Below are 14,613 nucleotides of genomic sequence, written 5' to 3' on the forward strand. Positions count from 1 at the left end.
CTTCCAGTCGTCCTCAACACGCACACAGGTTTCTTACATTTACATTATGTTTTTATTATAAAGCTATACAATGAAATCTGCTGTTGCATCACCCAGCTTCTTTTAAACCTGACCTCAGTGGTGTATTTTGAAACGCCACTGTGTCGACACCTCGTGTCAACATTTTCTGAAGAATTTTCAGCACAGTCTTCGTCCACCCTCTTCCTCTCTCTCATCAGTCCGTCTGACACTCTATTTAGCTTGTGCACCGACATCTCCAGCGTGTAGAGCAGAGCCGGACAGCCTGTGCGCTGCTGCGACTGTGCAGTGTTTGGGTTTGTGTGTGTGTGTGAGGAAGCAGTGTGGTTAAAGTGTCAGCACCGAGGTGTCAGAGCTGAAACACTTCCTCGTCCTTCTTGACTCTCATCACACCGACCTGCAGAGCAGAGAGCGGCGGCGGCTCCCGGTCTATCTCAGAGCAGACTGATCGCACACGTGACACACACACTTCACATTGATATAAAACTCTTCTGTTCTATATCACATCTGTTGAACTGTAAGTGTGAAGGTCGTGTGTGACATTAAGAGACACGGGGGGAATGTGAAATCTGGTGAGTATTTGCATTTTTTTATTCATGGGGGTTGTTTCTTGTGAAACAAGAGCTACTACACTTTACCTTTGGTTTGTTGATATCCTAAAACAAGTTCTGTAAAATGCTTTCAGAACCAGTGATCTCTTTAACAAACACACGTTAGTATGTGAATCATACCAATGTATGACACAAATAAACCACGAGATGCTGATTTTGGAAATGTCAGTTATCATGTCAGTGTCTAGTAAAACCAGAGTTTATAAAAGATCTGTTACTAAAACAGCATAAACCAGCTGAGAATTTTATTACAATCATAAGTTACTACACTGAACTGACTGTTCGTAGTTTTACAAATATAATTACATATGTAGTTTTTTTGCACCTGTGTACACAAAAGCGACCATAAGCTCATAACAAGCTGATGTTCACATCGAGCTTCAGTTTTAGATCTGTATTACTGATTCACAGTTTTATTCACACATCTCTCTGTGCTGACTCACAAAGTGAAAGAAGATAGTGGAGAAATAAATTGCTAAAGTTCTGTCCCTGGAAAATCTGAACCACCTTCTTTGAACCAATACAACTGATGTTTGACTGTTCACATGAAGCCAGTGATGTGTGTGTCATCACACAGAATCAGGTCTTGTTGTTGAATCTTGTACGTAAAATGTGAATTTAACCTGTTAAATTAACTTTTAATCCTATCACAGCAGCTTCATTAAATATATATATACATTAAATATATATATATATATATATATATAAATTGTTGCATGTCCAGTATGTGTATGTCCCAACGTATGAACAACAACATAGAACACGCATGCCATGGCAAAATCAAAGCTTTTTAGCTAAAACATTTTAGCAGATCACAAAAAACATATAAGAAGATGTGTATACTGTGCCCCACTCAATAACATGTAAATAATAGCGAAAAGGTTTATAGATTCCCCGGATTACGTTTCCCCGCCACAATCTATTGTTCCCTAATCGGAAACGAGAGCAAGAGACAAGCTCAAAAACAAAGTAGAACTGCAAAATACAAGACATCTGTCTCTCAGTTTGAGGCTAAAAGAGGTGAATGTATCCAGGATTTGTCACAGAATATGAAAATAAAAGGAAAATCTGAATATACACAAGTGTTGAACAACTTTTTTTGGTTTTTTTTGGCGACATTTAATTCCCTCACGACCCTCCAGATTTATCCTGAAACACTTTGGACCCATGGGCCCATGCCCCAGGCTGGGGAACCACATTACTAAACCACCTAAAGACATCTGCAGTAGTTAAAAAAAAAAGATCCTAAAAAAGATCAACCTCCACCAGCTATTATAACAAAACACTATTTATACATTATACTAACAGCGAGCTTAAAGTAAAATGTTATACAACTTTCAGTAGCAGGCACCATTTTCTTTGTTCAGTCCCATAAATAATAATAACTCAACTCAGTATAATAATATTAATAATAGGACATCGTTCAGGGTTCACATTTGACCTATAAAACAGGGATTATACAATAATAGAATAAAGTCGAATTAACAGGATTGGTGCCACATACTGTACGAACCCATAGCCCATTATTATGAGTGGATTGTCTACTGAGATAAGAGCACATGGTGGGAATGGACGGACTACACGTATGTAAAATTTGGAGCTTCTTTAACATTAAAAAGCTTAAACATGCTAACGTGTCACTTTTTGGGCTATGCTATGTGGTCTAACACTTTTTTCGTCCTCAACGGAACTCCTCCTCCACAGCAACTTCAAGTGCAAGCGCTGAGTCATGAAATGTGTTGAAGTGAAGTGATAGTTGCAATTTTGGTATGACTGTTTGTGTCCCATCATCACAAAGAGGGTTCATAGGTGATTTGGATCCAAATGTCAGAGTGTGTCAAGTGAGAGTAGCCTGAGGGCGTGAGAACGTCTGCCAGGGGACAATATACCACTTCAGCATTTGTTGTATTGACTTCCATTGTTGAAAAGAACTAACAATAATAATGATAAAAGTGAAACAATCACCATAAATCATCACGTGACAGACACAAAATCTGCCCTCTCCAATGATCCTGCTCAGACAGCACACGAGCGCCTGTATGTGAATGAATCATCTGTTGATTCCATCGCTCTGCTGCCCTCTTCTGTACACAGATATTCAGTCTTTATACTTCCTGCCTTTAGTTAGAATGAATCAAAAGATGGGACACTATGAATAAACTACTAACACTGATATAAAAAAAAATGAAAGAGTGTGATTCAGATTAGGAAAATGAGAACAAATTAACTGATTTGCTCTCTCACAAACATAACTCTATATTAACACTGGTTTCATTCATTTCATTTTTCCAGGTAACTTTGATTTCACGTGTAGAGCAGGTCTTCCTCCCTCCTGTATGATGCCTCGTTCTTTCCTGGTAAAGCGGGGAGGGCTGCACCACATTCGACCCCAAACAAGAAGTCCCAGTCCTGGATCAACAGCAGTAATATTCAGCCACCTAGAAAAAAAGGCAGGGTCCTTGGATACATCCTTAGAGTACTCCCCAACAGAAGCACTGGATAATAAACCAGTATCCGTTACAATTTTGCAACAGGATCTTCCTTCTTCCACTCTCTGTAATGGAAGTGGATCCACAAAGACACCAAGCCCCAAATCCTACGGTGGGTTATTAGTTGTTTCATGTTTGTACAGGCAATGTTTTGCTTTTGTTATTTTTTACAATATTGTGATATATCATACAATTATTCAAATACTTGATATCATAAAAAACATATTTGTGTGTATCAGTTCAAATTATGAGGAGCTCACTTGTATCTCTTCTCAGACTTTAGACCTGCTAGGACCCTCAGGACCTGCAGTCCTGTCCCCTCAAATACTTTTTGCCCCCTGGAGAAAGTGAACACTCACCCTCTGACACCAGTGGTGTGGCCCCGACCTCACGTGAGCTCAGGATTTCAGGATTTGCCTCAGCACTATCACATCCCGAGAGAGACCAGGAGCAGTGGTGCTCCGAAGCCAGAGTGTCCCCTCTGCAGCAAAGTATGCAGTCCATTCAATTCCATTAGTCCTGTAGACAAACAGCAGCTGTCTAGGATTAAGACAATTGAGACAAAGCCACACTGCAGTGAAGCTAGAGGATACACGTTGAGTTGGGTTAAATTAGCTTTACTGCCAGGACAGCATTCAGTCCGACGTGCTAATAAAACCATCATGAAACATAATCAAATTGACAAAATACTACAAAAATATTAAGTAAAAACAGATTTTAAACTGCTAACGCAACATGCTCTCAATGCTCCGTCCTCTGATGTTAAACTGTCATTACATTTTTCTCTCATGCATTCAGCTCTAGTCAAGTTGCAGAATCAAACTTTGTTAAAGAAAGTGAAAAAACACCTTCCACAGCTGGTCTGTGCAACTGCACCATAGCTTCCTTTGAAACTCCTGCAATTCCCAACGTCCTCTGTCCTGAAGGACGACAGCCACCACTATAGCTTTTAATTTGTTATACTGCTTGTCGTTGCAGATATTTTCATGTCTGTCTAGTTTGAAGACTCACATATGCAAAAGTCACGGAAGCAGAGCACCTCTGTCAGCGACACACATCAAGTCCAGCAGGACAAATACTGAGCAGTCACCGTGCAGGGGCAAGGTAAGCACCACGTTTCTCATATGCTGAAATTTCCTACGTCTTTGGACAACTGAATGCACATGTGATGATCAATAACCACAGTGCTGTAATTGTAGGAGAGGACGTTTGGCTGCACAGTGTGTGGGAAAGTGTTCAAGCGCTCCTCCACCCTCTCCACTCATCTGCTCATACATTCAGACACGCGGCCTTATCCCTGCCAGTACTGCGGGAAACGGTTCCACCAGAAGTCAGACATGAAAAAACACACCTTCATACACACCGGTGGGTTTATGCATAGTCTTTATTGTACATGTCAGAGTCTTAAAGTTAAAGTTATTAAACTCAACTGCAGTTTAACCTTCCTGATATCACTAAAACTAACTGGAAACTAATGCTTCCAGTACATAGACACATCACAGCCTTGCATGCTGCAACTCAAATGACCAGTTTTATCTGCAGCACAAGTAAATGTTTAACGTGTTTACAATTATAACACATATTTTTATTGTAAAATAGTCGGCAACTGAGCCGAGCTGAACTAGTGCTCACTCGTGTAAACAGTTTCATTTTCATGTTTGTAAATGAATCATTAGGAACACCACTGCCACAGGAAACGTGTCCTACAGAATGAAATCCTGTTTAAAATGCAGCTGAATTGTCTGAAGTAGTCCTAGTTGCCTATATTTGATTGTTTTAGTGCTATTCTAAAATGTTAGACCAGACGTTTTATTTAGAGTTTGAACATCCATGCTCACGTGTTCCAGGAGAGAAGCCCCACGTGTGTCAGATATGTGGGAAGGCGTTCAGCCAGAGCTCCAACCTCATCACCCACAGCCGCAAACACCGGGACGACCGGCCCTACCGCTGCCCCCGCTGCCTGTACGGCTTCCAGCACAAAGTGGACCTCCGGCAGCACCAGGAGCACCACTGCACCTACCGCTGACTCCCCCGGCCTGAGTCAGAGTCTGCAGCCTACAGTGGTTTACAGTAGTTAGTATTTCAGATTTAACTGTCTCCAGTGATGCAGTGGTGTTTTGCTAGGTGGGTCAATGCATCAATGGACTTATCCCACTCAAGCAAGCATGCAAATGCAGCTACAGAGCACTTCTTCACTGATTCACTGAAAGGTTGTATACAAAGTTTAAAAAAACACCCATGAATGATAAGACAGAGATTAAAGTATGTTTGCATTAGCCATTAGTGATCAGAGGAACTGTACTCTATGTCCAGCAGAACTAAAACAAGCAGTGCTATAAAGATCCTGTTGTGTGGCATAGAGGTGTTTTTGCCCATATATTCTACATCACCTAATAAAATGTCACTCTTAACTGGATATTGTAGTGTTTTTAGTAACAAACATGCACCTTTCTTGTGCTGATTCATGCCCCTTGAATGTGTCAGGTGTGGCAACCATCTGCTCTGAAACATAACCATACTTTTTAAAAATATCCCGAAAACACTGACGCATGACATGACAATGATATTTACTCAGCCCAATCATTTGTGGTTCTGCATTACGTTTATTTTTATTTCCGTTCTGGTCACACGTTACAGAGAGTTTCATTCATGATTCATTCATGATTTGCAGGATACAGATTATATAGATATATATAGATTATAATCGACAGCGTCAGCTTTTAAAAACCGTTGTTTTTGTACCACTGAGCTCTGGCAACAACATCATTGGAGTAGTCTTTGCCTGTCGTGTGGGCGTCCACATTGTCATAGGAATGGACGTTTCCATCCCCCATGTTGTATGCCGCTATCCCTCCTGCAGAGACAAATAAAAATCACAACAAATCTAAGAAAGTGTGAATCCACTAATTCAGGAAAACAAACCTTTCAGCTGCTGCTCGCTGGTCCAACCAGGAAACTTTTGTTGGATCCGTTTAATAAAATAAACCAAGATCTCTGTGGCCTGACGGAGATGCTCCTCGCTGTCCCATGCGCCCCGCGCAGTGTGTCCACCTCCATGTGGATTAATGTCCACCTACAGAGGCAGGATTGAAATAAGAGGAACATCACTGTTCATGTATTTTATTTGATTCAATTATGTCGTTTGGGTTTCATTATTACCTGCATCAGTCCCCAGGCGTTACCTGCGTCCCCCCAGCCATCCTGCAGTGTGTTTCCAGCCCTGGACTCTCTCGACATGATGGCAGCAATGAGAGCTGGTTCGATTTCAAAGTCACGTCCCACGCTGTCGATTTTAGCTCTGTACCTATCCACCCTGCCTGCATCGGTCTGTGCCATGGTATGTGAAGCCGGCACACCTTTGAGGAGAAATTCAACATCATTCGATCAACGAGGATGATTGGATGATGAGTTGGTGTTTCTCCACTGCTGTGTTTACCTGAGTATCCCAGCTTGTCCTGCTGAGCTGTTTGCCATGAAGCTCCGGTAGTTTCCACCTTCATGATGTCTCCGTAACCTACAAAACGCCTCTTAATTCGATTATTTTTCACCAACACTCCTGCACATTAGCATTAGCACAAAGCATGAGAATCCAAAAGGGACTTTTTACGATTACATGTACAAACGGGGGCCAGCATATTAAACGAGGTTAACAAAAGGTTAAAGAACCGATGCCCCCGTGTCTGTGGTCCAACAGTACATCAAGTGATGAGTACTTCCATGTTGTTGTGACTTAGTTCCCCGTGTTTCCTCTGGAGAAAAGCAGCTTGTGATGTAAACACACAGAACTGAAAGTCGACTTCTGTCTACAGTAAAACAACACAGACACTCACCCATTTTCCTGTTTTCTCTTCTGACGGTCTGCTTGACACTGAAATAAAACTGTAAGACTGCTCGTAGTGTGTTTGTTTTCACTTTCACTATGACTTGTCTGCTTTTCTGGTTTTTTACCTGCAGGTGTCACTTTTAAGCAGACACGCGACCCTTTTGACCTTTAACCTCTAGTCGCCGTTAAAAAAGAAATGACTAAAAAACCAACCAGAGCAGTAAACAGAGGTGTTACTCCGTTACACGTACCTGAATAACTTTTTGAAAGAAATGTACTTCTATGAGTAGTTTTACTTCTACCTGAGTATTTCTATGTAGTACAAACTCTACTCTTACTACGTTACATTTGGAATAGCGGGAAATAAGTCGTCAGTCCTGGTGGAAACAAAGATGGCGGAGCTAACTGTCAGCGAACAACCACAGGCCTCATGTTAAAAACATGTTTCGTTGCTCACAGTGAAAACGAACAGCTTCGTCTTCTCTGTCTGCCAAAACAGACACAGACATTTCAGCACATGAAAACTCTACGTCTAATGGGAGGAAACACGTCGCGGTAAGTTTAGCTGTTTCATTTAACGCTGCGATGCTAGCATGTTTTAATTAGCAAGCAAGCTAGAGGCTAAAATATAATATAGTAGTTTCTTACATTTGTTCTACTGGATAAGTAAATACAGACATGTGGTAGCGTCACTGTGTCCTGTGTAAAACGATTTGTTTATCATATCGTTAATTACGTTTATATCCTATATCTGACAGTTTCCCCTCTGTAGTGTTTGTGTCTGTGTTGATTTTATTATTTCGATCGATCCTCATTCACTCACTTCACTCCAAAAACCCTAAAACCCAACTATTACTGAAACTTATCACTTCAGTGATAAATCCAAACATGCAGACACAGTTCATTATAAAGTGAGCCCTCTGTTGTTTGCTGCCATGTAGAGGGCAACTCAATAAACACATAAAAACATCCATCAACATTATTTGTACTACCATAATTATCTGCACTTTAGTTTGAATTTAAATAAAGTTTAGAGTTCTTTGAATTTCAGGCCTGAGTAGAGGAACCTTAATCTTTTATTTTCAGTGTTGTGAACTAGTTGTTTTCAGCTTGTCCCAACAAGCAGAGTACTTTCTGCAGTCGCATACAGAAGTAAACCAACAGAACCTGAAAGGTGACAAGACAACACAAGGTGTGATCAAATCCAAAAAGGACGAGGTTACATCAGTTCAGGTCAGCGCTCCAAACTCCAAAGCAAGAGTACTTGATCTGATAAACAGAAACTCTGAAGCACATTTATAACTCTCCTTCATACAGATTATAATGATATAATGATCTTCTGTTTTTTTTTTTTTTTTAGACTCAGGTTTGTAGGTTTTATAAAAATCACAGATTACAGTAATGACAGTTCACACTGAGCTCAATAAAAGAAATGTGTAGTTTATTTTACTTAACATCTCGATTTGCAGGATATTTTATTTATGTTCTGTACACATTACAGACAGTTTAATTCATGATTTGCACAATATAGACTTGCAGTCAACAGCTTTAGCTTTTAAAAACTTTCTTTTTGAAGTACTGAGCTCTGGCAACAACATCATTGGAGTAGTCTCCATGGTCTGTGTATTCATCCACATGATCATAGTCGTGGACATTTGCAACCCCTGCATTGTAGGCTGCTATTCCTCCTGCAGAGACAAATAGAGGTTAGGTTGCTTCCAAACATAGGCTCAATGTCTGAAATAAGTAAAACAAACCTTTTAGTTGCTTCTTCCATTTCCACTCAGGAAATTTCTTATGGACTTCTTTAGTACGATCAACCAACACTTGCATTTGTTGACGGAGGGGTTCACCGGCCTCCTACAGAGAAACACTGAGGTTTTATTAAAAATTGAAGCTGTAAGAGGATGTGAGTGAAATTGTATTTTTGTACGACCTCCAGCAGGTGCCAGGACTGTTCTCTGGAGATGATGCCAGCAGTGACATCCGCACGAACTTTTTTCTCACTGGACACTTTTTTGATGATGGGTTTGAAGTCTCTTATTTTTTCCAAATCCCTTTCTGCCATTGTGTGCGACGCCTCCTCCCCTTTACAGAGAAATTAAACTTTTCCATAGTTACACTGTAGATGTGGATAGATGTTTAGCTAAAACTTATTTCTGCATCATCAGATCAGATCATGTTTCTCTGCCGCAGTGTTTACCTGAGCATGTTAGATTGTTTTGCTGAGCTGTTTTCATTGAAGCTCCAGTAGTGTCCACCTTCCAGATTTTTCTACAACCACAAACTGAAAATCCTCAGTAATTGCAGGTTTGGAAAAGTTAGTTTAAAAATTGTAAACAATAAATACAAACTCATTTTCTCTCCTGCATTGTTTTTTCTGTTTGGTAAAAATAAGCACTAATAAGACTAAAAGGTAATAATAATTGGTAAATGGTAACAGATGAGGGTATCATTATGCATGAAAGAGTGAATGTGTTTAAAAGTTGAACCTATGCTTCATTTTAATTGTTACTTAGCTTGTCTCATGCTTCCTGCTCATGCTATGTGTGGGCAAGAAGATCCAGGGTTTTTTTTTAATGGAATTAAGAAGATCATTTAACATATTTTCTCAAAACCCCTGAAAATATACTGTTTTTTGTGATAAAAGTGACATCAGAGGAGTATTGTAATGAACAAAAGGGTTAATTAACAGACCATCAAGCTTCACAGACATAGTTTTGTGTTAGGATATGTTCTATTTCAATAGAGGAGAGAAAATATGCAAAGTGAGGTTAGTTACTGTTCAGCTTCGACAAAAAATACCTAAGTATGCTCTTGGAAATCCAAGATTATTAGTAATCCTACACAATTAAAACTGAAAATCAGAAGAGAAGTAAAAAAAGCACACCTTTGTTTGAAGATTGACGAGTTCATTTTCTTCTTTGAATTATCCTCTTTGAGCGGAGTTAAGATCCAACTGAGAACTCCGACTGCTTAAGGTCTGCTTTAGGTTTCACTGTTACTTCCCATTATGATTTCTGGAAGTTGCGTCATGCCAACTGGACTTCCTTCTGTCCTCATCGACCTAACAGAAAGAAGTCCAGCTGCCATAACTCAGCTTTCAGTAAACCAGTTAAATCTTTCACTGACTGTCGCAGCTTCAGTGGAGCCGTTCTTCTCACCAAGAAAATAAAGTACTGATTGACAGTAGTGAGGATAAGAGTCAATGTACTGGTTTGATTCCTGCTTCCTCCTGGCCACATGTCCTTGGACAAGACACTGACACCCCACAGTAGTGCCGACTGCAGCTGTCCAAACAACCCTAACCCCAGCTATATCTATCTATGAAACCAGAAAAACTAATCAACCTCAAGCATGCTGAAAAGACATAAAGGCCTGGATGTAAATTCAGACAGATAGAGTCTGAGATTTAGTTTAGTCCTAAAAACTCAGAGACATGTTGTCTAATCATATTCTTACCCTAGATATCTAGAACTGTGAATATTGGTAAAATGAGGAGCATCCTGTCTCAAAGTGATGCTGAAAAATTAGTTCATGAAAAGATTCAAGATTCAAAAGACTTAATTAATTAGTTAAAACACTTAATTAATCCTAAAAGGGAAAAAGCACTTAATAACCACGCTCCATTTTATCTTAAAGACCTCATAGTTCCGTATTTTCCCAGCAGAACCCCCTGTTCTCAGGCTGCAGGTTTACTTGCGGTTCCTAGAGTTTCCAAATGTACAATGGGAGGCAGAGCCTTGAGCTATCAAGCCCCTCTCCTGTGGAACCAGTTCCCAGTTCAGGTTCTGGAGGCAGACACCCTCTCTACATTTAGGACTAGACTTAAAACTTTCCTTTTTAAAAAGCTTATAGTTAGAGATCGATCAGGTGACTCTGAACCATCTCTTGGTTGGTTCAGAGTCACCTTACAAAAACTTGTGTTGGAATTTGGCGCTATACAAATAAAACTACCAGCATGATTTCAGGGATGTATTTATATTGGCCCTGTCAGGGACCTGGTTCTGAGAGACCTGACTCAGATTCCACTATGTCAATCGACAGCTTTGGTGCAGAAAGGAAGCTCTGCTGGAACTTCACAGCACTGTGTGAGATGAATTCATTGAATCATCCAGGGACATTGATGAATTAACAGATGTGGTCGACTCCTGGATCTCTTACTGTGAGGAAACCCCAATTCCTGAAAAGATGATTAGGGTCTATCCTAACAGCAAACCGTGGGGGAGCAAAGAACTGAAAGTGCTGATTTTTTTTTTTTATCTTACCCTGCACGACGGATTCTTTTCAAGACAGTAGTAATAAAGGTTTACTGTTTTTTTTATTTGAACAGAATCACAGTTAACAGAGATGAGAATTCACATTGAGCTCAATAGAAAAAATAAATTTGGTACATTAGGTTAATTTTATTTATTTACAACCACAATTGATGCACATTGTATCAGACTTTTCAGCTTTTAAAAAACGTATTCTTTGTACCACTGAGCTCTGGCAACAACATCATTGGAGTAGTCTCCATTTGTTGTGTATTCATCCACATGAACACGGTCATGGACATTTTCAACCCCTGTATTGTAGGCTGCTATTCCTCCTGCAAAGACAAATGTCCATGAGAACAAAGCTAAATAAAGTGTCACAGTACAGATTCAGTGAAACAAACCTTTTAGCCAATGTGCCTTGGACCAATCTGGATGTCTGAATTTGATTTGTTCAATACAATCAGCCAATCTCTCTGTACATTGACGAAGATCTCCTTCTCTGTTCCATGCACCCTGTGGAGTATATCCACCTTGATTTAGATTAACATTTACCTACAGACATGTTAAATTAAATGGAATAAACTCTGTGGTTATTATAATGTGAGACTCTAATAAGATAATGTCAGTAAAACTGTATTTTGTACAACCTCCTGTAGTAAGTTTCCAGCCCTGGACTCTCTGGAGATGATGGCAGCAATGACAGCAGGTTCAATTCCAAATTCACGTCCCACACGCTTGATGATGCGCAAATCATATAGTCTTGCTGCATCAGCTTGTGCCATTTGGTGTGATGCATTTACACCTTTAAAGACAAATGCAACAGAAGAAAATCATTATAGCACCAGAGAGGATCGCAGCAGCTTTACTCATGAGGCACTTTTTTGATGGTTTCACAGTCATAGTCATAATTTCTTTCAAACCAGTTTTTCCCACAGTGTGTAATTCCTTCATATCTTTAGAATAAAATTAAATATACATAGATATATTGTAGATGTTTCAGTGTGTGTTTCTCTGCTGCAGTGATTACCTTTGTATGTTAGATTGTACTGCAGAGCTGTTTTCTTTGAGGCTCCAGTTGTGTCAACCTTCATGATGACTTCAGAAGCACAAGCTGAAAGATTTCAATAATTGTAGGCTTAAAAAGTGAGTACAAATATGATCAATAATAAAAACAAACTACATCTCCAGAAAAGTGTGGTCTCCTAAACTGCAAAAATACCTTAAATATGTTGTTAGTCAGTTCACCTGATTCATCTTTATTTATCTGACTAAAGTACAGAGAAAACATTTTCATTGTTTGCAATGGCCAATCTAATTGTATAAGCACATTTGTAGTTTGTTGCCTGAGGCACACACTTTTCTTGTTATGGCTTCTCAAATTCAAGAAGCCGCTCTATTCCTTATTTTCCAGTGAAAGACTGCATTCCTAACTGTGGTCTGTCTGTCAACTAACTAATTTTATACACTCTACTGATCTCTCCTTAATGAAATAAAGATCTTTCACCGTCTTCAGTACATGATATTGAGAAAAAAATTTAGTGTCTTTAGGGAAATCTCAGTGCATAAAGGCCAAGAGCAGAAACCACTGCTGAGACTATTGCAAGACAACTCCACAGAACTTTAAAAAGGCTGTCATGATTCCAGCTTTACTCCCTGCTTCATGCTTTTGTTATTGTTTCCTTCTCTGTGTTCACAGAAGATCCGGCTCGTCTTAGATAAACCAGGTTGTTCACATTTGTGTTCCTGCCACTTCCTTTATAAGCAACACTCAGTTCTCAGTTACTTGCCAAATTGTTAGAGCTCGTCCTACTTTTTCGGCCTTGTGAAACCATAGTGTGCTGCCATATGTTTCTAATTTCTATTGTATGAGAAACCGCCATGCTGCCATGAGGAAAACCACCGTCACTTTCTTTTGTACTTTTGTGTGATAAATAAAAGTTCAAGCAAGTTCAAAGAAGGCTTTTGCAGCATCATTTAACATATTTTCCCATAACCACAAACATGGCATTTTTTGGCAGTAAACGTGACAACGGAAGAGTATCGTAATGCACAAAAGGGTTAGGATAGACAAGAGAAATATGGAAAGAATATGATAAGATTGTGTCTTATCATAACTCTCAGACACCATTAAAACTGAAAATCGTAAGAAAAGTAAGCACTTACAATTTCCCATTTTCACCTCGGATCGTTCTCTTAAAGCCGAGTTAAGATCCAAACACAGAGCTGCTGCATGAAATCGACTTTAAGTTTCAATATCACTTCCCATATTTACTTTTCCCCGCAAAAGCCCTCCTCTCTTTTTCAGGACCGCATAGTTAACGGATGAGTATAATAGCGGGAAAACAAATGCAGTTTACAAGAAACAGCCTTCACTGACTGAGACAGGTCCAGGCAGGCTGAAATACGACAGAACTGTCTTTCATTCTAAAATTATCTACATAACTATTGCATTAACCATTGTTGGGCTAAGGAGTGAAATTTAACTACTAAAATACTGAAGTCTTTTTTGGTAGAATTCTTAATACATTTCTGTTGAACTGAATGACGTAAATTAATTGGCTCTGGTGAAGTGTCAGTGACGTCCATCCCAGAGATGGTCTTTGTGCCGGGAGTTTCAATACTCTTCTCATATTCTCATAAAGAAGAACACTCACTGCTTTCATTTTCCAATTCAGTTCTGCTTCCCACAGAAATGACATCTGAAGTGTTTATTTACATCAGTAACAAGAGGGCTAATAACAGATAAGCAGGTTTATCATGCTGCATGTTGGGTGACATGTCCTCCCTGATCGAACACAGGACTGATACCTTTGTCTTTTACTGATTAGTACCTTCATTCAGTGTTAATTACAACACTTAACATCTGACTGCACATGTGGCAGCTCTGTGGCTGTGGAGGTGCCTCAGCTCCAAATAGTATTCCCCACTCGTCAGGATTACCTGTACCAAAAAGAAATATGATTTACACCAGATGTTGCAGCCTGATGTAGATTTTAGCTGCACCAGTATTACACCGATTATATCACATGCAAGCATGCTGTACTTTGAGGAAGCAGCTGAAGACACTAACTGTCAGACATGGTTACATTATAGTGCTTATTACATAACAGACACTGGGCTGCAGATACTTGAGCCTAATATATTTACAAGTTATCTCATCTCATGCAGTTTCATGGAACACTGTGATGATCCTAAAGCTCGCTGTTTGGTGTCATGGTTCAGGTCTGAATTACTGATTACTTTTCTTACTATATGTTTATATTTACTGTTTGAGAATATCTAAAAAAAAACATTTCTGATTTCATCCTTAGGGGGGATTATCCCTCACTACTGTATAACCTCACTACTGATGTTAATCTCCATTAGTGTGTAAATAAACAGGTAATTCCACTATATATTAGCATCGAGCTAAT

The 14,613-nt window shown here is 39.5% G+C and overlaps 3 protein-coding genes across 5 annotated transcripts; 1 reads left to right on the plus strand and 2 right to left on the minus strand.

Moving 5' to 3' along the window:
* The first annotated feature begins 204 nt into the window (after positions 1-204).
* On the plus strand, positions 205-5,529 carry LOC113162404 (zinc finger protein Gfi-1b-like). Its single transcript, XM_026360497.1, has 6 exons — positions 205-590; positions 2,922-3,230; positions 3,395-3,609; positions 4,097-4,222; positions 4,318-4,483; positions 4,966-5,529. Exons 2-6 carry the CDS (start codon positions 2,966-2,968, stop codon positions 5,142-5,144), a joined length of 951 nt encoding a protein of 316 aa, XP_026216282.1. The 5' UTR covers positions 205-590; positions 2,922-2,965; the 3' UTR covers positions 5,145-5,529.
* An 87-nt stretch (positions 5,530-5,616) lies between these two features.
* On the minus strand, positions 5,617-6,992 carry LOC113162405 (lysozyme g-like). Its single transcript, XM_026360499.1, has 5 exons — positions 6,949-6,992; positions 6,555-6,632; positions 6,278-6,474; positions 6,041-6,191; positions 5,617-5,972 (listed from the first exon to the last, which is right to left on the minus strand). Exons 1-5 carry the CDS (start codon positions 6,950-6,952, stop codon positions 5,839-5,841), a joined length of 564 nt encoding a protein of 187 aa, XP_026216284.1. The 5' UTR covers positions 6,953-6,992; the 3' UTR covers positions 5,617-5,838.
* Positions 6,993-8,361: 1,369 nt separating this feature from the next.
* Positions 8,362-13,546, minus strand: LOC113161336 (lysozyme g-like). 3 transcript variants are annotated; one of them, XM_026358854.1, is made up of 5 exons: positions 13,364-13,546; positions 12,228-12,311; positions 11,848-12,002; positions 11,602-11,713; positions 8,362-8,629 (listed from the first exon to the last, which is right to left on the minus strand). In XM_026358854.1, exons 1-5 carry the CDS (start codon positions 13,371-13,373, stop codon positions 8,490-8,492), a joined length of 501 nt encoding a protein of 166 aa, XP_026214639.1. In that variant the 5' UTR covers positions 13,374-13,546; the 3' UTR covers positions 8,362-8,489. The 3 variants fall into 3 exon arrangements, with proteins under 3 accessions (XP_026214639.1, XP_026214641.1, XP_026214640.1); XM_026358856.1 differs by lacking the exons at positions 11,602-11,713; positions 11,848-12,002; positions 12,228-12,311; positions 13,364-13,546 and adding exons at positions 8,699-8,801; positions 8,878-9,029; positions 9,145-9,215; positions 9,832-9,940; XM_026358855.1 differs by lacking the exon at positions 8,362-8,629 and adding an exon at positions 11,328-11,532 and having other exon boundaries at positions 13,364-13,537.
* Between the last annotated feature and the right edge of the window lie 1,067 nt (positions 13,547-14,613).

This window comes from Anabas testudineus, chromosome 1 (genome assembly GCF_900324465.2).
Source record: "Anabas testudineus chromosome 1, fAnaTes1.2, whole genome shotgun sequence".
Classification (NCBI taxonomy): Eukaryota; Metazoa; Chordata; class Actinopteri; order Anabantiformes; family Anabantidae; genus Anabas; species Anabas testudineus.